We start from the raw sequence: 20,751 nt of genomic DNA on the forward strand, positions 1-20,751 counted from the left end.
GTGTTTGTTTTGTCGTCATCCACGTCCAAATCCCCATTCTTAGCCTCTTCCAGGCGTTGAGTTAGCAGGGGCGCAGCGCGAAAAACGGCGAGCAAAAAAACAGGGAAGATGCGCGGCGAAGAAAAGCGCTTTCTCTCGCCGCGCTTCTCTCGTATTTTTTCTCTCGTATTTTTTCGCTCGCCGTTTTTCGCGCTGCGCCCCTACTGACTGAAAGCCTAGAAGCGGCTACCCAATTCTAGGTCTCATTCCTATGAGGTTAATCCGTTTTAAAATCCCTCTCAAGTTAGTTACAGATTACTCCCAGCTTCAGAAATCCCAGGAAAGTCTAACTGAGAATTAGCCAATCCTGTGACGAGAATAATACTCACGTGGACAGCCCAAGCGGGTTTAAACTGAGTTCACTCTCCACGAAAACATCAACATAACGCGCGTAGTAATATCATGGACGGGAGGACTGGATGCCGTATCTAAAAATAGCTTGAGAAGGATGCACGTGGAGAATCAGTCTGCATGGGGGATTAACCCTGTTATTCTTCATACTCTCTTGGTTTAATGGTGATCACAACTCTGAAGTTTTCCGGAGTTTTAGGGATGGTAATTAAATCGAAGATATGTCCAGAAATGCATGCAGTAACGAAAATGGCAGATTTGACGAAATTATGCTAACAAAGTTGACAGACTTGACGAAACTTAATTGGAAAACCTTGGAAAACTGTGGAAATTTTGTCAAATATGGCAAGTACGAGATTTCGTCAAAATTATCAAATTCGCCAACACGTTACCGCCGTATCTGATGAAATAATTTGCATAATCTGACTTCATAGCGGAAAGTCGCCAAAACCGTCAAATCCGCGAACTTGTTAGACCTTATCTGACAAGATAATTTAACTAAGTGAGTAAATCGACCAAATCTTCTAGTTTTCGCCGGAATGTCAGGTCCTGAATTTGGAGGTTTCGTTTTCAGGACTTTGATATGGTTAATAATATCGGAGTACTCCGTCTGATTTTTAAAAATTGAATAAATTTCACGTTCTTTGTTGTTGTAAATGCATTAGATTAAGTTAATGTTTTAAACACGATCTGATCAAGAGAATCTCAGACTTGACAAAGTCGGTCCACCTGGACTTTGTAAAAATGCTGTTCCGACTGGATTAGCCTCGTAAGCTCAACTTGTAGGCAACGTAAAGACAGGCGACACTCGACGAGTTTGAATTTTTTATTTGCTTATAAAGTTCAGTAAGCCAGAGATTCTGTACAATTTTCACATAAGAGAAGGGAGACAAAAAGTTTGAATAAGCAAGGATATGTTCTGGGCTGATTTTCACTGTCAAAAATGAAAATACACACATGGCAAAGAAAAAAATTCAAGAGGGCTTCGATATGTCGCACAGTTCATAGCGCATTTTTTAAAATACCTTTTCCCTTGCTACTTGCACCATGATTTTAGGAGCAAACTATATCAAACTAAGAATACACTAAGAAACCGACAGAAATAGACAACTGTGAGAATCAGCTACGACAACCTGTATCTAAACCAATAAAGATTAAAGAAATTTTCCTCCCTGCACATTTTTTCAAATTACAAATACCCAATTCAAATTTACCTTGTCCAGTTTCAAGTGCTTAGATGCTATCAATACCCATCCTAATTTTCCAAGCCAAAGAAGTTTGGACGTTAATTCGCTATTGCTGACTAAGAACTGCGCAAGCATTAGTAGCAATTCTAGATGTGAAACAGAGTAATTCCCCAAATAAGTTACAACATTTTACCTGCACTGAGGAACCGGTCAAAAAGCATGGGGGTAGGTGGGCAGAGCAGAGAGGGGGTGGGTCATCAGTTTTTGAGCCCTTGGTAAGGGGTGGGTTCGTTCAATTTTCAGCTACCCATGGGGGTGGGTCATCCTGTTTTTTTTTTAACAGGAATTGGCACACATTTGACACAATCGACAACAGAGGTAACTCCTTTCATTCCCAAAGGACTAAAACTTTTTGAGCTGTGGTTGAAAAAGTACACTTGGCTGGTGTACAAATAGAGATGACAATTTATGTGTTGTAAAATCTGTACAAAAGCTAAGAAGTCTAACGGATTGAGCAAGGAGTCCCAGGGCACATATATTGAAACTACTGCGCTCTGCCAACATGCTGGTCTTCAAGAACACCAAATGCCAAACTTGTGTCTACATACTATTTGTCCCTAAGGGCACAGGACACATGTTCATAGATCTGGGACTTGTATTTTTCTGGCTATGTTACTTGCAGGACTCACTACAGCTGTTTTCTAGATGGATCACTGTTCCACGTGTTGCAAGGCTGGAGCCCTAGTGTGGAAGGTTAAAGGTCAAGTTTTCTTAGAGTTTACAGACACGACTTTAAGTTGCAAGAGTAAAGAAAAACAATATTATTTTCAGATGATTTTGTATTATTATTATTATTATCATCATCATTATTATTACAAAATAAATCTAAAATCTAAATAGCACCACAATTTCATACACAAAATGTGATTTTGTTGGATTATGCAACCAAAAATGTCATGTTTTATAGGGGGTGGGTCATGTGTTTTCTAACCACCACATTTTCATATGCTCTGGCTCATCCCCCCTGTACTTTTTGACCAGTCCCTGATGACAAACTAAAAACCTTTATTTACATCAGAGTTCTAAACAACAGTACTGCACAATACTAAAGTAAACCCTTCAAAAACCAGTAGTTCTATCATGAGTCATCAACAGTTACTGTTTCAGTAATAGCCAACAGTGATAATTTAGGAACCCAAGCGACTCTGTACACTACTCTCAAATTATATATTTTTTCCAATTTCTTTACAGATTATTAACAGTGACAACAGTCAGATATAATGAAAGCAATGTTAATGTATTGAAAGGGGGGGGAGGGAGAGAGAGAGAGAGAAAGGAAGGGGGAGAGGGGGGAGTAACGACTTTAGAAATCATCACTTGACCCAAGTTTTACCCTTTGTCACACATGCCCAGGAAATACCAGAGTGTACAGATAGATGTGAATCCTATTCAAACCAGAATGTTCTCCCTTTTTGTTAGAGGTTATTAATTATTATGTCTGGCTCATCAATTGCTTTCTGGATTTATAGATAAGTGAGTTACGACTTCACAATCCCTCCATCGCCCTCACTGACAAATCGCTTGCGACCCCTGCAAGTACAAAAGAAACATGTTTAGGAGAAGAGGCCTTTCAAATCTTACCATAAAAGCAACATAATGTGAGAATGCAACAAGTCACTATTAATGTTTTATACTACACAAATAATGCATTTGTTGTGGAAAAATGACCGCATTTCTTGCCCCATCTTCAATAAGATACTCCTATAATAGAATCTTAAAATTTGATATAGAAAAATACATCATGAAGAAAGGAAAGGTGACATTGCTCTACTCAGGACTGTATTGCCCAAGTTAAAATTGTATAAATGGACCGAGGTCTGTTTTATTATCACAGGAATTACACAAGCAGAGGAATAAACCCTGCAACTGGCTATGAAACTACCAGCTGTATTACCATAAATACCTGGAAGGGACTTTCAAAGTCAAGGAGATTGGAATGATTCCATCACGGGCACACATGTCAGTGAACTTTTCCAAAAGGGTGTGGGCATGTGGAATATCCAGCTGAATGTCGGCAAATGAGTCAAACACACGTTGAAATCCCTGTTAAAAAAAATCAGTTACAAACAGTTTTGAAACACAGCCAAAGTCACAGCACATGCATGCACCATAAGCTGTCATACATGATATAATCATAGGAAACTTTAACTAGACTCATTAACTGCTTAGTGATGTCTCTCCTTAACCTACCGAAACTGTAAGCAAAAATGAACAACTTTAATACTCAATACAAGAGTGTGGATTGCTTACATGACATTAATTAGGTGCACTCTCAAAAGAATTTGTAAGTTCTCAGTCACCAACTTACGCTTTTAATTTGATCTGGCTTGACAATGTTGGTATTTGAAAAGAACTGCAGAAGATTCTTCATCAGTGTCATCACTCGTTCATGGCCATCTTCCAACATCATGACGATAGCCTGTGAAAAAATTACGATCAAATTAAGCCAGCAGGTAAACAATTAACAGGGAAAATCCTACTGTGAAAAAAAGATTACTGAAGGAAAGGATTTTAAAAAAATGAGCTTGGTGCAACCCAGACGTATTAAATAACAAATACAGACATTTTACATTTTACAATAACTGGCAGAATTCTCACACACTCATTGGTCAAGAGCTATAAACAATGAGTACATATCATGAAATGGTTTAACTTGTAATGCAATGCAAAGCAACTTTTGGAAAACTCACACACTTTTTTGGGTAAATTTGTAAGAATTCATTGTTGCCTCTTTTTGAGCAAACAGGAACTGGAGAAATGCAAAATGTCAATTGGGGTTTGGGGCAAATGTCAGATTAATTTATTTTCTTCAAGTAGACAAGAAGAGATTTTTCAAACTGCTATGCATACAATATATTGAGCTTAGAGCTAACTTATAATATACCTCATAGACCAGTTCATGATAGAAATGTGGAACTTCCAGCTCCTGGACACAGCGACTAGCCTAAGAAGAAGTAAGGCAATTAACAGCCAGTTTTAATGAATCCTTCTACTAGTGATAAACAAGATAGAGAACTTAAATGGGTAAACTATTTGTTCAAGTAAAGGCCGCTGCACACTAGCTGATTTTTTGTCGATTGACAAAAAATCTTGACTTGTTGGCTAGTGTGCCATGAATTTAGACAAGTCTGCAACAAGATCAGGGCTTGTCAGGTGATATCTGACAGTGCTAGATTTCAAAACGTCTTGTCGGGCCTTGTTGGCCAGTGTGCGGTGGACCAAGACAATTTGTCAGGGCTCGCGCGCACCTCAACCAATTAGGAAATGTCACGAGAGTCACGTGAGTGGAATAGGCACCATCTTGATTTTGGATGACTCGGCCCCAAGTCTCAACGCAGTTAGTTGTGACAAAAAATCAGCTAATGTATTCTGCCAGTATATTCTGTCAAATGCTACAAAACCTGTTGATTGCATCGTGACACATTACATAGCAAGTTTCCAGAATTAAATTGAAATATTTAAATTAAGTTTATGTAGGTTTTTAAACTGGAAAGCAAGCCACTGTAATGCCTGCATTCATGCTAATATTCTTATCTGTCAATAAAACAGTTAAAAGGTTACAAACTCTGACTGGAAGAGTCTACAAAGATCTACTCATAGGATAAAACAAGTTTGATACGGCAAACAATTCTGGTATTCAGATCTTTGTGGTGAGAACTTGGACGGCACTAATTACCTGATAGGATTTAGAAAAGGTAAACTACACATTTTAAGGTGACTCACTTCTTCAATATCTTCCGAATTCAGGTATTCTTTGAGCAACAAGATCATCTGAAAAACAAGAGTTGTACATATTATGTCATCACTATATTGCCAATAACTTAAATGTGGCATCACTGCAGATTTACATTGGAAGTAACTTCATTTTCAGATGTTCCATGTTCATTTGTGGCCAACCTCATGTCCTTTGAAACTCACCTTTTTGACAAGATGTTTGACTGGGCGGCGACCTCCAGCCACACCCCACACACTGTCCAAACGCACCATTCCATGTTTCATTCTCAGCAGCAGATCAGCTTCATTCAAAGCTTTGCTGTTTTAAACAAATATCAGTTAAGTAGTTCATGCTCAAAAACTTAAGCACAAATAATTATATTTGAGCAATTTAACATTCCATGTGTGGTTCCAGAAAATATCCATACCCCCAAAGGAGGGTCATGGAAATTCCGAGGGGTAGGGGTGTCTGACATAAGTAAATTTCCAAAGGGGAGGAGGACTACTCAAAGAGCTTTCTTTCCAGTGGGTGTGAAATGTGATTGAATGAACACTATTGTACTTTCCCAACTGATTCAGGTAACCAAACCAACAGAAATGTTCCATCCGTTGAAGTAAGTGTTTGATTCTTTGTCATATATTTTCCATTTTTCTTCCGATGTTGTACAACAGACGGGAATCCTGAGCATTGTGTTTATAGGATGTGAAGTTGAAAAAAATGCCGACGAAGAGGTGCAGCAATACATGAACAATGAAGGTGATATTTTTTACTTTGAAGATCATGCTGTATTTAGCTTAAATGTAGCTCAGATGCTTTTTCCAGCATTAATCATGCCGTCAATTAAATGAGATTCATTCTTCGGACCGTTCTTTGTTTATTTCGTTTGATACTCATACAAAATTATTCCCCATTTCAGACTTGCCATAACTAGGTTATCACATATTTTCATCATTATCCGTGTAGTTAATAGTTTGCTAAGTGAGCAAGTCAATTCAAAGCCATTTATCTTGAACTGTATGTCACTGGTGACAGCGAGGAGTGTTGGAGTGGTAGCCAAGATTTCATTCGGTCATTTATAGAATGACTGAACAATGCATGTTTCACGTATGAAATTTGTGACAAGTTAAAACAAAACTAAGGCATAAAATGATTTTACTATCATTTACAAACTACAGAGACAAAGCGTATGACTTAATCGATGTATTCCTTTGGTGAAAGGAACAATAAAGCGACATTTGAGACAGCTGTTTTGAAAAAAATGTTGCGTGACGACTTTACCGCATGTGTAAAGTAATTTGATATGTTGTGTTGACCATGCATAAATTAAAACTTTGACTGGGTTATTTGAACAAGTTTTATGTATGTTTCGCAATTCTTGAAAAAGTCAGCTGCTATGCCATTTGGGAGTGAAGCGCTTCTAAGTCAGTTGTTTATTAGTTCAAACATTTTAACATGACATGAAGGAACACGCCGCGTCTGCAGTCTACCGTGAAAAAGTATGTCTTCATCTACAAGGTAACTATAAACAACTGCGGCTGAATTTTATTACATTTAATGAGTTAAGTCTTGTTGTTTATGGAACGGAATTTCTGAGGGGTAGGGGGGGGCCCTAAGTAGAAAAATCATGGAAATTCCAGGGGGTGGGGGGAGTGCCGTGAAACCCCCTGGAACAGAAAATCCTGGGGGGTGGGGGGGGGGGGTCATACTGGAAAAACCCTCTGTGGGGGGTATGGATATTTTCTGGATCCACACAATAAGTATTACCAGAATGACAAACACTTTCCTGTGGACACAAATCTTCTTTTTTTTTTTTCAAATTTCAAGCTGTAGAAAACATCACACTTTTACAAGAATGGTCTTAAAATTAGCACCCTTTATTAATGTTTTCATGCTCTTTCAATTCCTGGCACCTGGTCTGTATTACCTGCAACTACTTAAATATGATTGACAATATCACGTGACAGGGCCGCATGCAATCATTAGACTATTATATAAGATGTCTTCAAATTACTTACCCTTGATTAGAACCTGAAGGAGTGTCTCCTAGATTGGTGACAAATGCTGGTGGCAAACAATCATCAGCAATGGCACGGGCAATGAATTTTCCCACCATCTATATTCAGCATTGGATGTCAAAACAAACAGATCACTTTTAGTGTTAAACCATAAGCCTGCATATTCTATGAAGTACCAAAGCCACATTTTAGTGTGCTTGCATTAGCCCTAAAAAGCCCCATTGGGGGTCAGTGGTTGATAAAGATATTATTTTGTATACATTCATTTTAGGCTTTTCACATGTTTTCTTTCTGATCTACTGGTCAAAAAGTATTTTATGTCACTAAACATGGCATCTGAGTTTAATTTGAATGCATTCAGTTTTTAAAAGGAAAGGGACTTGTAATATCTGGACAATGCAGTTGAATAAAATCAATATTTTATGGCTATTATGTAACACACACAAATGGTTTGTTTGTTGTTGCCATACATGAATGTGTAACTCTAGAAATATCTGCATACAAGATTACAGCAACAAGGCATATCACCTCAGGAGCATCTGGGGTATCCAGACAAAGGTCATCAAGGTCATCTAACAGCTGCTGAAATCCTGCAAAGCAGAATACTCTTCAGCTCTCTAATAACATTGAAATTCTTATTAATCATATTGAAGTCTTCATCTAATCAAATAAATCATGCAAAAGACAAGACTTGTACAGTGCACAAGCATTCTGTTTCAATCTGGTACAAAAGCACAGCTGTGCTCTGAATCAATTCTTTAGTTACAAGCTGATTAAAGCACATAAAAGGCTATGAGGGTTCAGAATTACATGTATTAGGTATCGTGGTAGGTGAATTTTTTACGAAAAATGCGAAAAATCTTTTTTTTGCCGTTCAAACTGAGAAGACTGAGATAAATATTTTGCAAAACGAATGGGAAAAAAGCTTTCCTACTTGTTAAGATAGAGAGAGAAAAACTATTTTGGAATCTCATTAACCCCTTACGGTACATTGACACCTCTAAATAAAATTCACCACCGTTAGTCACAAGTAAAGTGAATTGCAGTGTGATATTTCATTTGTGCAAGCGAACTATTCTTGATCTGGTTCTTTCATCGCAAGCATCAGGACAAAAACACAAGAAAACGTCTTGCCTATTTTTGTCTTCGAAAAAGCCAAAGAGAGGGGTGGTGAATGGTCCTTCAAAAACTCTGGGTCTCTGTCATGGAATGCTTAATTACATCCCATGGGAACGGCTTGTTTGGAATCGTGTTTATTCATGGCACTCGATTATGTGATTTGTATTCTTTCATTGTGTAACCAGTTCTGTTCAACCAATAGTTTTCTTTTCCTTTCTTTGATTGTAACACCTTGCGTTTACATATTTAGGGTTTTGGGGTGATACGTGTTGAGAGGTTTTTCTGTGTGTAGAAGAAGCAGGTTGAAGTGTAGTTACGACCGAGGCTAGAAAGTGACAGGAACACGTCCGGAAGCACATTTTCATTACTGAGAAGCCATCAGTAAACCATTCCTAAATTCACGACAAAGAGCCATTTGCCGGGGAACGTGAGTGCTAAATAGCTGGTCGAAGCAATCGAAGGACAAGCGTAAAGTTCTGTCGAAGCCATCGAAGGACAAGCGTAAAGTTCTGGTCGAAGCAATCGAAGGACAAACGTAAAGTTCTGTCGAAGTCGGCCGTTGTAAACCAGACAGCTGGAGTAAATCGGAGAAGTCAAGTTGAAATATACCGGACTGAGTGAAGACGTAATCGGAAGAAGTAAGTTGAAAGGTGGGAGTAATAAACGGGAGTTTGAATTGGTTCGTTGTGTGTGTCATGTGTTGGTGGAACATTGTTGGGGTCAAGTTCATGGACAAGGACTTCAGACGCAAGGTGAACTGAACTGAACTACAGAAACGCCTTTTTTTTTAAGGAATATTCTTGTAAATAGATTAAGTGTACTGAAGTATTTAGCTTGTTTATTATATTCTTGTAAATAAATTAAGGTTAATTATTTAGCTTATTGTATTATTGTTAGTTACCTTATTTAAAGTATAATGTTATTTTAGTGTAATTGTTATAATAAATGCTTGTAGACTTAGGTAGTTGTTGCGTGTTTTCTCGGGTTCGTTTATGCTTAGTTTTTTTTTGTTAGAGAGAGCCCACCTTTGTGGCGCAGTTTCGTCACAGTCTTGTAAAATTTTGGTTGAATTTCACAGGTCTCGCAGTTTTTTAGCGGTTATGTGTGTCTCACAGTCTCAATTTTTCTACGAAGCTGTCTTGGAGTCTCGATTTTTCACAAGGCTAATGGTCTCAAAGTCCCAATTTGTCCCTTTATCTGTATTTATTAATGACGTCTTCCGGCTTCACTTGATATTGAATTTCAATGAAGCAACTTACAAATTTTCCGAGAAAAAGTTAATCTTAACTTCTCCTAAATTGTCTTAATTCCACAAAAAGGTACAAAACCTACCACAACATCCATTTTGGCGCCAGAAAAACAGTTATTTTTCTCTGGGATATCATAACATAGTGTGTTATAATCGAATTTCCAGTTCCAGTCAGTTCCAAGAAGCTGGCTTAAGGCTGTACAAGCTCATTCTAGCTCTCAACTAAATCTGGGGCTTGAATTTTAAGAGTCTGAACGTCTCGCACTTACACTCAAAGCACTTTGAAGTCTCGGTCTCACAATCTAAAAAGTGAAAATGTCTCGGGCTTGCAAAGAAAAATGCTTGTCTCGCCGTCTCACAAAGTCTCACATTTACCATTCACCACCCTTAAAGAGGTGAAAATCTGGTGGAACCCACAGGTTCAGCATTGAACAAGATCTTTGGCTCTGAGTGACCGTGGGTCGCACTGTAACCAGGAAGAATGGTTGAAGGAACTCGAGGACAGTAGTCCCACCAATGAAGCTGAAGAACAAACTACAACAACTTCCACAACGAGAGAGTCAAGGGCAGATGTAGACCTCGAGATTTCCTCTTTTGGCTTCAGGAGGCATGGTTTCAAAAAATATCAGGAGAACAAAGAAGCCTAACCTTGAGCAACATAATACTGATGCTGCTGATGAAATCTTCTAAGTAAAAAAACATAATGGCACTTTAAATACAAACGTGTATAAAGCTCTTGGTAGTTTGTCATATCTCAATCGATTTCACTGCGACTGGTTTCCGGGCCAGAATTGTAGAGGTCTGTTTATTTTAAGTTGTCATAAGCCATTGTTGTGGTAAACTGACCCACGCTGACATCTGTCAGTGTGGAGGGGGTTTTTAAGACCTAATCATACCAATCTCATAAAAGGTTTTTCGTCTTTTTCTTTATAAAATAAAACTGCATATAAGGATGAACATCTTTAGTTCGTTTACATGCATCTTCCGACAGAATTGGCTAAAAATCGGCAGGTATGCTCCACAATACCTCCTTCAAAAAAGGGTGTCGGGCTTTGTTTAATTTCACTTCTGTTTCAAAGTTATGGCCTCTTTAGTAGAAGGAAATGTCCGCATTGAGAACATAAAACTTTAGGAGGCTGTAGAAAAAAAAAAATTAAATGACACCTGGAAAATCGCCGACACCTTTTTTGAGGGTGATGTGTGAGAAAACATTTCCAATGTTAATCGCACTGCTCCGATAATTCACGTGTGGAAGCGAACCAGTTTAAGCGAAGCAGTGTTTCTGGGTATCTCTTTTAATATCACTGCGACAATAACGTTTTTAGAAAATTACAAAGATATGATTGTATTCAAAAACTATTAAGTTTTCAGAAAATGTATAGGTTGATGAGGTTTTCTTTCAAAGCGCCAGCATAAGAGCACAATTTCCAAACCCTATCAAGCCACCTACCATGATACACTTCAGAGTATGGTGTTAGTCAGAACATACCTTGAGCTATGTCATGTTGAGTAAGGTGCCTGCCATACAAGTCTGAGATCAGGATTGATGCCATCTCTCTCTGAGTTGCCTGTGAAAACAAACAGAAAGAATTAAAGAAGCCCCCATCGTAAGGACGGTGCCTACTAAATACAAAGGTTTTTGCGCCAGGTTAGGACCACACAGAAAAAGTAGATCTTTGTAAGGGTTACTGGAATCCCCGATGAAAAATTGGGGTAGCCATGCATTTTTTTTGAGATAATTAGCCTTGAATCTCAACAAAAATGCTGACATCAGCATTTTTCTGAAAAAAGAAGGAAAGGATATTTCGTTACAGATTTCCTTAGAATTCGCCTTTACAGACAGAATAGCAAACAAATTTATAAAGATCTTAAAACTACACGGTAAATGGTAACATAGAAACCATTTTTGGTATGTTTTTAATAACAAAATCGTTGCAACGGTGCTTTTAGGGTCTCTGACAGCCTTCCTCTGGTTCAGCTAAAATACAGTCTAAATACCTTTTGCTCACAACCAGAAACTAATCACATGTTGACCAGGCTTGCTACTTCCATTTCATAACATAAAATGTAGGGGTAGCCACGCGTTTTTTAAAGTTATTGATCTTTTTTGAAAACTTTTATGGTGCCGTGACATCTTTTCCTGTCACCTCCCTAGTATGTAAAACATTTGCGTATCACGAACTTGTTTTGCGCACGCACTACGCCATCTGCTGGTACATGTTTACAGTTGGATTTCAGTATAATTTTCCACAGATAACAGCTAGTTTTTCAGCTGGAAGACGTTAGCAGTTAGTGGTTAGCGATATGCTGCTATTCTGGTGTTCCTGGTTTAAGGTATCATGGTAGGTGGATTTTTACGAAAAATGCGAAAAATCTTTTTTTGGCTGTTCAAATTGAGAAGACTGAGATAAATATTTTGCAAAAAGAATGGGGGAAAGGGCTTTTTTAATTTTTAAGTTAAAGCAAAGAAACTATTTTTGAATATTATTAACCCCTTACAGCACGTTGACACCTCTAATTAAAATTCACCGCCAGTTGTGACAAGTAACGCGAATTACGGTGTGATATTTCATTTGTGCATGCGAACTGCTCTTGATCTGGTTGTTTCATCGCAAGTTGGCTTTCGTTCTTGTCAAATTTTCTTTATGTCAGGGCAAAAAGTTCTTGCCCCTTTTTGTCTTTGAAGAGGCTGAAGAGGCGAAAATCTGGTGGAACCCACAGGTTCAGCGTCGAACAAGATCTTTGGCTCTGAGCAACCATGGGTTGCACTGTAACTAAGAAGAATGGTTGAAGGAACTCAAGGACACTAGTCCCACCAATGAAGCTAAAGGACAAAATACAACAAGTGCTAGTCGAACGAAATTGTTGTAGAACGGACAAGATTCCGAAACTTCCACAACGAGAGAGTGAAGTGCAGATGTAGATGTTGACAATGTAGACCTCAAGATTTCCTCTTTTTAATGCTTTTTGGCATCACGAGGCATGGTTTCAAAAAATGTCTGGAGAACGAAGGAGCCTAAACTTAAGCAACATAACACCAATGCCACCGACGAAATCTTTTAAGTAAAAGATCATGGCAGTTTAACTTGTAGTTTGTCCCTTCTCGGACGACTTCACTGCGACGCGGGTTTCCGCGCCAGAATATTAGTCATCTGTTTATTTCAAGTTGTCATAACCCATTGTTGTGGTAAACTGACCCATGCCGACATCTGTCAGTGTGGAGGCATTTTTAACACCTATTCATACAAATCTCATGAAAGGTTTTTCGTGTTTTTCTCAATAAAATAAAACTGCATATAAGGATGAACATTTTTAGTTCATTTATGCGTGTCTTCCGATGGAATTGGCTGAAAATGGGCAGGTATGTTCTAGGATACCTCCTTCGGAAAACCGTGTCGGGCTTTGTTTAATTTCGCTTCCGTTTCAAAGTTATGGCCTTTTTTGTAGAAGGAAACGTCTGCATTAAAAATATCAAAGTTTAGGAGGGTGTAGAAAAAAAACCAAACCACATCTGGAAAATCGCAGACACGATTTTTGAGGGTGATGTGTGAGAAAACAATTCCGATGTAAATCGCGCTGCTCCGATAATTCACACGCGGAAGCGAACCAGTTTGAGCGAAGCAGTGTTTCTGGTTATTTCTTTTAATATCACTTCGACAATAACTTTTTAGAAAATTTCAAAGATATGATTGTATTCTATAACTATTAAGCTTTCAGAAAATGTATAGGTTGATGGGGTTTTCTTTCAAAGCGCCAGCGTAAGAGCGCCATTTCCAAACACTGTCAATCCACCTACCATGATACCTTAAATACAGGTTCATTAAACTTGATTTGGTCACAGTGGGAAAATTTTGCTTTCATTTTAGTCGGGTACTTGGTAGCATAGTTGATTGTGTCAGTGTCAACCCCAGCGTGCTCATGGCACTTAAACCTGCCTTGCGTGATGCACAAAACATGTGTGCACTAACAAAAGTAGGCACCATCCTTAAGTGTGACAAACCCATGCAATCACTGCTCTGATCAATCTGACTTAAAAAATCTGAATTTAATTAAAGATATACATCCATAGTCTTCATATTCCATTATGTTTTGGAGTATCATTATAATTGCAAACATTTGCTGCTCAAACTACAGTAGTAAAGGTGGAAGTCTTTGTTCTAATTCTTCTGCAAGGTGCTTTAGTCTCCATTGTCTGAGTAAAAAAGATGGTATTTATCTCACTTAATGCATGATTATCACAGGTCTTCATCAATATTAGGATGGTTAAAATAAGGCTGAAATGTAAAATTTCAATCAATTATCCAGCTCACTTACTTTTTTCTCTAATGCAAGAGAAACTGCCAAGGCAGGAACCTGTAAATGAAAAAAGTCATTTGTCAAAACACACTTGAGATAAGGCACCTCCTGCAGAATGGAATATTGATTAAATACTAACAAAGAAGCAAGGAGTCCATATGAATGCAGGATTCATTATAATTTGCTGTAAATTCTGATGAAGTGGAATTCTGATGAGACATGACCTCAAGAATACTTACTGTTTACCACATAATTGGAGATTGATGGAAACTTAATTTTGATAATACTAGCCACCTCAGTAAGTGGCTTCTGACCCCATTAATGACTGGGCTAATTTCTATCCCTACTTTAGTATCAGGAGTCCAAACATTCAAATTTCATGTTTACTCCTACCAATCCCCCTGATTGAACCAGATTTAGTTTTAATTATTGAAGTTTCAACCAATGGAGTAATGCCTCATTCTCCTAATTTAGGCCTTAGAAATATTATGCTTTTTTTGGAAAAATGGGAAGGGGGGGGGGGGGGAGTAAATTCAATTTGATTACATGACTGAGGACTTCGAAGAGAGCCTAATTGTATTTAACAAATACAGTCATTTATTTTTTTCTCAAGCATCTGAGTGGGCCAGATTCCTATATCCTCGAATTTGATTGGCTAATCATACGCACGTGACCGGTCCAGCTTTTTATGATATGGCCCAGTCGGGATTTTTCTTTGCAGCCTAAATTTCGCTCCTAAAAGTTGGCAGTAATCGTCAATCTTTTGCCTTTTTTACGCGTCCATTGACGATTAGTCAACGCAAGTTTATCTCTGTTCACTTTAAAATGGCAAGGAAAGTCACTGTAAGTAAATTCAATTGAGTGTTTTGAAGTTGTGAGAGTTTGTTTGGTTGTTTGTAGCTTGGTACTGTAATGGCGTGTAATCCTGTGTTTCTCTCGCCATACAATTTGAGTCAATTTCAGTCGAGTTTACCTCTCTGAACGTTGCTGTATTTAGGAGAATTTCTGTGGAATACACTTAATGAATTTCCTCACTTTCTGCTATTCAATTTACGGTAGAAAAGTCTGATTTCAAGTGACTTTAAAAGCAACAACTGACAGAAATTGTTTTTGTAGTAAAACTTCAAACTGTGCAGGAAATTTCACACCACGAAAACAATTTTGGAGAACTTACCTGGTGAAATAAATGCAACTAAGACAAAGTAGTTTGAAAAAAATCTGTTTTTTAATACATCTTTCTTTGTCTACTATCTGAGTTACTCGCTCGTTGCGGAGATTTTTTACAAATCGTTAGTAGACGGCGCGTAAGCTGATTCAATGGTAAGAGTTGCGTTTACAAACAAACCGAATTGTAATCTGTAAAACCAATTTACTGCAGGGAGAAAAAAAATAAACATGTTATTTGCCGGCTTACGGTCAGTCCGTATGGTGAAAATTGTGACCTCAGGCTTGAAAATGCCTGCGGCCTCAGGCAGCATTTTCAAGACCTCGGTCACAGTTTTTCACCATACGGACTGACCGTAAGCTGGCAAATAACATATATATATATATATATATATATATATATATATATATATATATATATATATATATATATATATATATATATATATATATTTAAAGTAGTCACTTACCTTATATTTCCTTGAAGAGATGTTAAGTTCTGCTAAAGAGAGCTAGGTTTAAAAAAAGATACAAGATCAATGATGGGTGAACTTGTTTAATTTTTATGCTTTGAAAATCCTTTTACCTTGCTTTAACTGTCTCAGGTGAGGTTTTTTTTTCTTTTTCCTTTTTTTTTTGCGGGGTGGGGGGGGGGGGGAAGCCATAATTAAACACATTAAAAATTCTGTATATCAAAGCACCAAATTAAATGCATTCCGCCAAAGATGCCTCGCAAATCCACAATATTATCTCTCTAGAGTACTTCTGTATCCTTTAGGTGACAGCTCAGGCAAAAAAGCACTTAGCTAATCAATCCTGGCTATGGTTTATTTCATCTAAGAGTCTGGCTTACGTACCAAACTATACATCACATAATTTTTGTTGTTTAAACTTTTTCTCCTCACTACACTTTGGCCACAACAAAGTAAAATCAGAACAATCTAGTGATCAAATGGCTGATACTACTTAGGTCTAGCAAGACCCTAATATACCAGTATTGCAAAATAGTTTCTTCTTTGCTACACACAACTCACCACAACATCCTCTGTCTCCCCATGTTCAAAGTATTCCTGAAAATGAAAACAAATATAAAATATCATGTATTTGCAAACAAACATAATTGAACGATAGTTTTTTTCTGAGGTTATTGGTTAGTAATTAAGTTGTCACCCCAACCTTTTTAGGCACAAGATGTCACTTTTAGCAGTAACTTTTTAAAATTACTCCCTCAAACAGTCAAAAATTGTTTGGATATCATTATGGAAGTATAATGATACACTTTTTTCTTACAAGCTGTTGATAAGTCATGATTATATCAACTAGTGCACGTTAGCTCCTGATCATGGGAGATACCTGTGGAAACATCTTAATAACACTTGTTCACCTGTACAATAGGTGTGATGTTTGTGCTAAACTCTTCCTCAGTCAGCTCTGGTTTACATTCCTCTATTGCAAAAGGCTCCTAAGAAATTAATTTCAGATTACACAATAGCACACAACCAGAGTCTAACATTATTCAAAAACTACCTATAGATTGACACTTGAGAAGAAGAATGTTGGCACCTTAAACTTGGTGTACATAAATGAGTGAACAAGTTCCAGTGTTGTTGGACAATAAATTGTTGAAATCGCAGTCACAGATGGACATCCAGGGCATGGTTATTTGTTAATTTACACAATAAAGGTCATGCCAACTGTGAGAACACAGTATGATCACTTCATTCTGCCCTGATCGTAGGGATGGGCTCTGGCAAGTGATGTGCCAACAAATATGTCAATTCTGCTTTTCAATAACTATTTCATATGACAGTGACTTCAAAGCTAAGAAGTTACCATTAACCAGCACATAATGAACTCGGTCTGGTGATCAGCTAATGCTGAGATCCTGGGAAATTCATTTTAAACAACCAACATTGGTTTTGTTATCCTTGGTAGTACATATTTGTTTCCAACATGCAAAGTTCTGGTTATAACACACAAAAAAATAATCTCATGGCTTGCTCTTGTAATTTATATTATGATTACTGTTATTATTCAGGTGTAACTCTCACATCTTCATCTTCCTCCGATTCATAGTTCGGATCATGCTGGTCTCTGATCTTTAAATCTTCTTCATTCAACACTTCACCAATGGCTCCCCAGGTGCCCTTTCCTCCAGCTCCGCCTGAAATTTAATTGTGATTAGTCTCCTGATCTATGTACATGGCAATAATTGCAAACGCTAAGTGCTCCAGTCTACCACTTGTGGATGATTTTCTAAATTAACAGAACTATATTTAGACTTAATTTACAATTATCTTCAATCAGCTAACTGGATCAGAATAAATTCACAAATTATAAAGGGGCTGTGCTGGATCTCTCACAGTCCAGTGTTTAGCTAACAAAGCTGTCAAGCACCTCTACAGTCTCAATCAGAGGTAGAAATATTCACAAACAGCAGTTAGGGCATGAACTATTTCAGTGTACAATACTGTGCATAATTTGTTTCATTTGCACTTTCCCATAGGTGTTTATGAATATTTTTTTTCACTGATCCATGAACAAATGCATCTTTTGTCTTGTTTATCCTGCCATTTTGGTTAACTTGAAACTGGACCATGTTTAGTGAAACACTGGTGATGTAGTTGAGAGTTGACATGCACTCATATCAGGATGTACTGTCTTCAGGACCAGTCCAGTAAAAGGGTATGCAAAACAATTTTTGTGTTATTGTACAATACTTTCTGGAAAAACATTTGCATACCAGTAAAACCTGAGGGCAATTATAATGTAACTGATGTTTTATTTTCAAATGAAGAGATATTCTCTTCTGCAGAAAATTTATTAAACTATGTCTTAACGTTCAGGATATTTTGTAATCTTTGCTACAATGGGAATCTAAATTCAATGGTTTTCTGCAGAGCTCGATTTACCACATGCTTTGTTCGAGAAATACATGCAAAACCACAGCTATCGAAAAATTATTAAACTAGGTTTTGTTTACCATTGTTTTCTGAGTCTACACACATGCAATAATTACTCAGAATCTGTATTTAGATGTCTATACACACATTCAACAATTACTCAGATTCTGTATTTAGATGTACTTCTCTCAAAGTGCATGTTCAGTCAATGAAATAAATTATTTCTTACTTCAAACAAATTACAGAGCTGTTTTTCACTTTGATTCACATTAAAAGTTCGGTTGCAAACCAAAAGGAACAGTCCAGTCCGACTGGCATCAGCTCACTAAAGGCTAGCTATTGTATATATACAGCTGGACTTCAAGTCATAAAGATCTTTCACCCCAGCGGATAACAACGTGAAGGTCTTTCTGTATTAAACGCTTCGCCATTCGTGCATCCCTTGGAAATTGCAATCAAATTAGCAATAAAACAAATCGGTCAAGGTTTGTTTACATTTCCGACAGAAATGCAATCTCTCAGTTGAAATGTAAACCCGTGAACTTGTAACGAACAACTTCTCGAGTCACTCCGCATGAAAAGCTTATTGAAATCGCTAAAAAAAAGATTATTCGCTAGCAAAACAGTCATTCAAATCTTACACGTGAGTACGTACGAAGAGTACACAATATATTGGTACTCTTCGATAAATTTTCCATGAAAGTGTGCATGCATGGAAACACTATTTCGAAATTCTACCTTGGAAAAACTTCGAAGTTCTGGTCCATTTAATTTGAAAAACAAACACGGAAATTTTACGCACATCACACTGAAGGATTATAACTCCTTTACATAAAGGATGTTGAAAACACAGTATTGTACATGTACGTAGATGCTTTGTACAAATTTGCATCGTCCAAGGTTTTGTTATCTTGAGCGTGCAAGGGCAAATGCACGAAGGACTAGAAAATGGCGAAGGCGGGCCCTGGATAAGGCACGACTCACTTTTAGGCTAGAATTGTTGGTGACAAAAGAGGAAATGCAATTTTTCAAGTCAGAGTAAATTCACTGCTCACGTCGGCCGCGTGGCAGGGCTTCAAATCTAGATCAACCGCACTATATGCAATATTCATGAACCGAGACATGTTTTGATACGAAACCATAGCTCGTTTAAAGGTCCGAAATTTAAGTCAAATGCAAGTACAACTGCACGACAAAATGGCAGTCGAACAACAACGCAATACCATATAAAGAGATATCCAAGCACCTTGCAAAAGACATGGCTAAACTTGCTCACCTTTCTTCGGTAAACCACGGCGTCCGCTACGAGATTTTCTGTCGTGATGTTTGTCTTTCGTGGCTTTCACGAACAACGATTCCTCGCCATTTTGCGTCCCGTTAACACCATTCTTTAGGCTCGTATGAACAGCTTCCACTACTACCCGTTTTTCGTTCTTCGGTGGAACCTCTTTGACGTCTTCAACCGCAGAGGTGGACTTGCTTCGAACTCGCATCTTCTTCGTTGATGCAGTTGGAAATGTGGTTGCAGGGACGGAGGAAGGGGAACTGGCCATTTTCACCGTTCCAGAGCGAGAGAGAAAAAGTTTAGCATAGAACGCTTTGCAGAAAAGCCTTGCTGGCAATCCCTGCTAGCCCGGGCCGCGAGAAACAAAATTGAACAAGCAAAACTTTGAAATACAGTAAACCAAACCAGTGTGAAGGAGATTATTTCTGATTCTGGAAAGTTTGTTGTTTTTGTCGCAGCTGAGTCAGGTGACATTGCGCTCGCCTTCTGATTGGCAATTCAATAATAAAGAGGGTGGGGGAGGGGTTTGGTTGGCTTTTTTTTATCTGGGGAGGAGTGGGGCATTAAATGTCTCATAAGCGATTTGAGAGAGAGAAAAAAATAATCAAGGCAGGTCCTATTAGACTTTAGACATTAGACTTAACACATATCTTCGAGATAATTGCTCAATAACGTTGCACGTTTTTCTTATATTTTTTTTTCAGAAATGGTTAGAGTTCAAAATCCAAACCAAGTACACTTGAAAAACTCTCCCCACTCAGAAAAATAATTTTTTAGAGTTAAAAATCCAAAGCAAGTACATTTATAACCCTCGCCCTGCCCTCACAAAAAATAATAATAATTTAGAAAAAGCAAGCACATTACATGATCGCGATCGACTGCTAGCTGTCACGCATCAAACATGTTTGAAGTTGTCACGCAATGCATGCGGGCGTGGTTTTGTTTTGCCACGTTTTGATGTACGTGCTTCCACTCAACCGCAAAACAATAACAAAGCCAACCAACGGTAAAAATAATAAACGGAATCTATAGAATATAAAACCACGACGAACTGGTAAAACACACATTGGATATCTGTTTTGCGAGTATTCTAAGCATAAAGTAGCAAGTCCTATATTGTCCCAAACGGGTCTACGGGATCGATATTGAAATTCGCACAAAGCACGGCACTGTATGTACTCACCAATTTAATCTCGCAGCCCTCCGAATCCTTCTCAGGAGAAACCGAGTAGGCTTGATCGATCAGGTCTGAAAAACCTCACCACACGAGCTGTAAAAATGCCAGTAAGATTTTGCAGAAAAAAATTTACAATTATTACCTTGTTTAGTATTTTCCCCGTACAACGCCTCAAGCGATATAAATATATG

At 37.9% G+C, this 20,751-nt stretch overlaps 1 protein-coding gene across 2 annotated transcripts; it reads right to left on the reverse strand.

Annotated features, from left to right (window-relative positions):
• Nucleotides 1-2,627: 2,627 nt before the first annotated feature.
• LOC145477947 (programmed cell death protein 4-like) lies at nucleotides 2,628-20,692 on the reverse strand. 2 transcript variants are annotated; one of them, XM_081455824.1, is made up of 16 exons: nucleotides 20,567-20,692; nucleotides 19,375-19,643; nucleotides 17,247-17,359; nucleotides 16,580-16,657; nucleotides 16,230-16,265; nucleotides 15,666-15,707; nucleotides 14,050-14,088; nucleotides 11,225-11,303; nucleotides 7,896-7,957; nucleotides 7,368-7,465; nucleotides 5,556-5,670; nucleotides 5,361-5,408; nucleotides 4,522-4,581; nucleotides 3,946-4,056; nucleotides 3,541-3,680; nucleotides 2,628-3,167 (listed from the first exon to the last, which is right to left on the reverse strand). In XM_081455824.1, exons 2-16 carry the CDS (start codon nucleotides 19,589-19,591, stop codon nucleotides 3,116-3,118), a joined length of 1,290 nt encoding a protein of 429 aa, XP_081311950.1. In that variant the 5' UTR covers nucleotides 19,592-19,643; nucleotides 20,567-20,692; the 3' UTR covers nucleotides 2,628-3,115. The 2 variants fall into 2 exon arrangements, with proteins under 2 accessions (XP_081311950.1, XP_081311949.1); XM_081455823.1 differs by lacking the exon at nucleotides 20,567-20,692 and having other exon boundaries at nucleotides 19,375-20,534.
• Nucleotides 20,693-20,751: the final 59 nt, after the last annotated feature.

The sequence above is a fragment of the Orbicella franksi genome, chromosome 2 (genome assembly GCF_964199315.1).
Source record: "Orbicella franksi chromosome 2, jaOrbFran1.1, whole genome shotgun sequence".
In the NCBI taxonomy this organism is placed as follows: domain Eukaryota; kingdom Metazoa; phylum Cnidaria; class Anthozoa; order Scleractinia; family Merulinidae; genus Orbicella; species Orbicella franksi.

What these genes read in the sequence shown, in the direction of transcription:
- LOC145477947 (XM_081455823.1), bottom strand. Translation starts at nt 19,651, where the DNA reads ATGGCCAGTTCCCCTTCCTCCGTCCCTGCAACCACATTTCCAACTGCA. An exon ending in ACATCACACCTATTGTACAG is followed by an intron (nt 16,266 to 16,579) that starts GTGAACAAGTGT and finishes TTTCATTTTCAG; the next exon opens with GAATACTTTGAACATGGGGA. An exon ending in ATACCCCAGATGCTCCTGAG is followed by an intron (nt 7,466 to 7,895) that starts GTGATATGCCTT and finishes TGCTGAATATAG; the next exon opens with ATGGTGGGAAAATTCATTGC.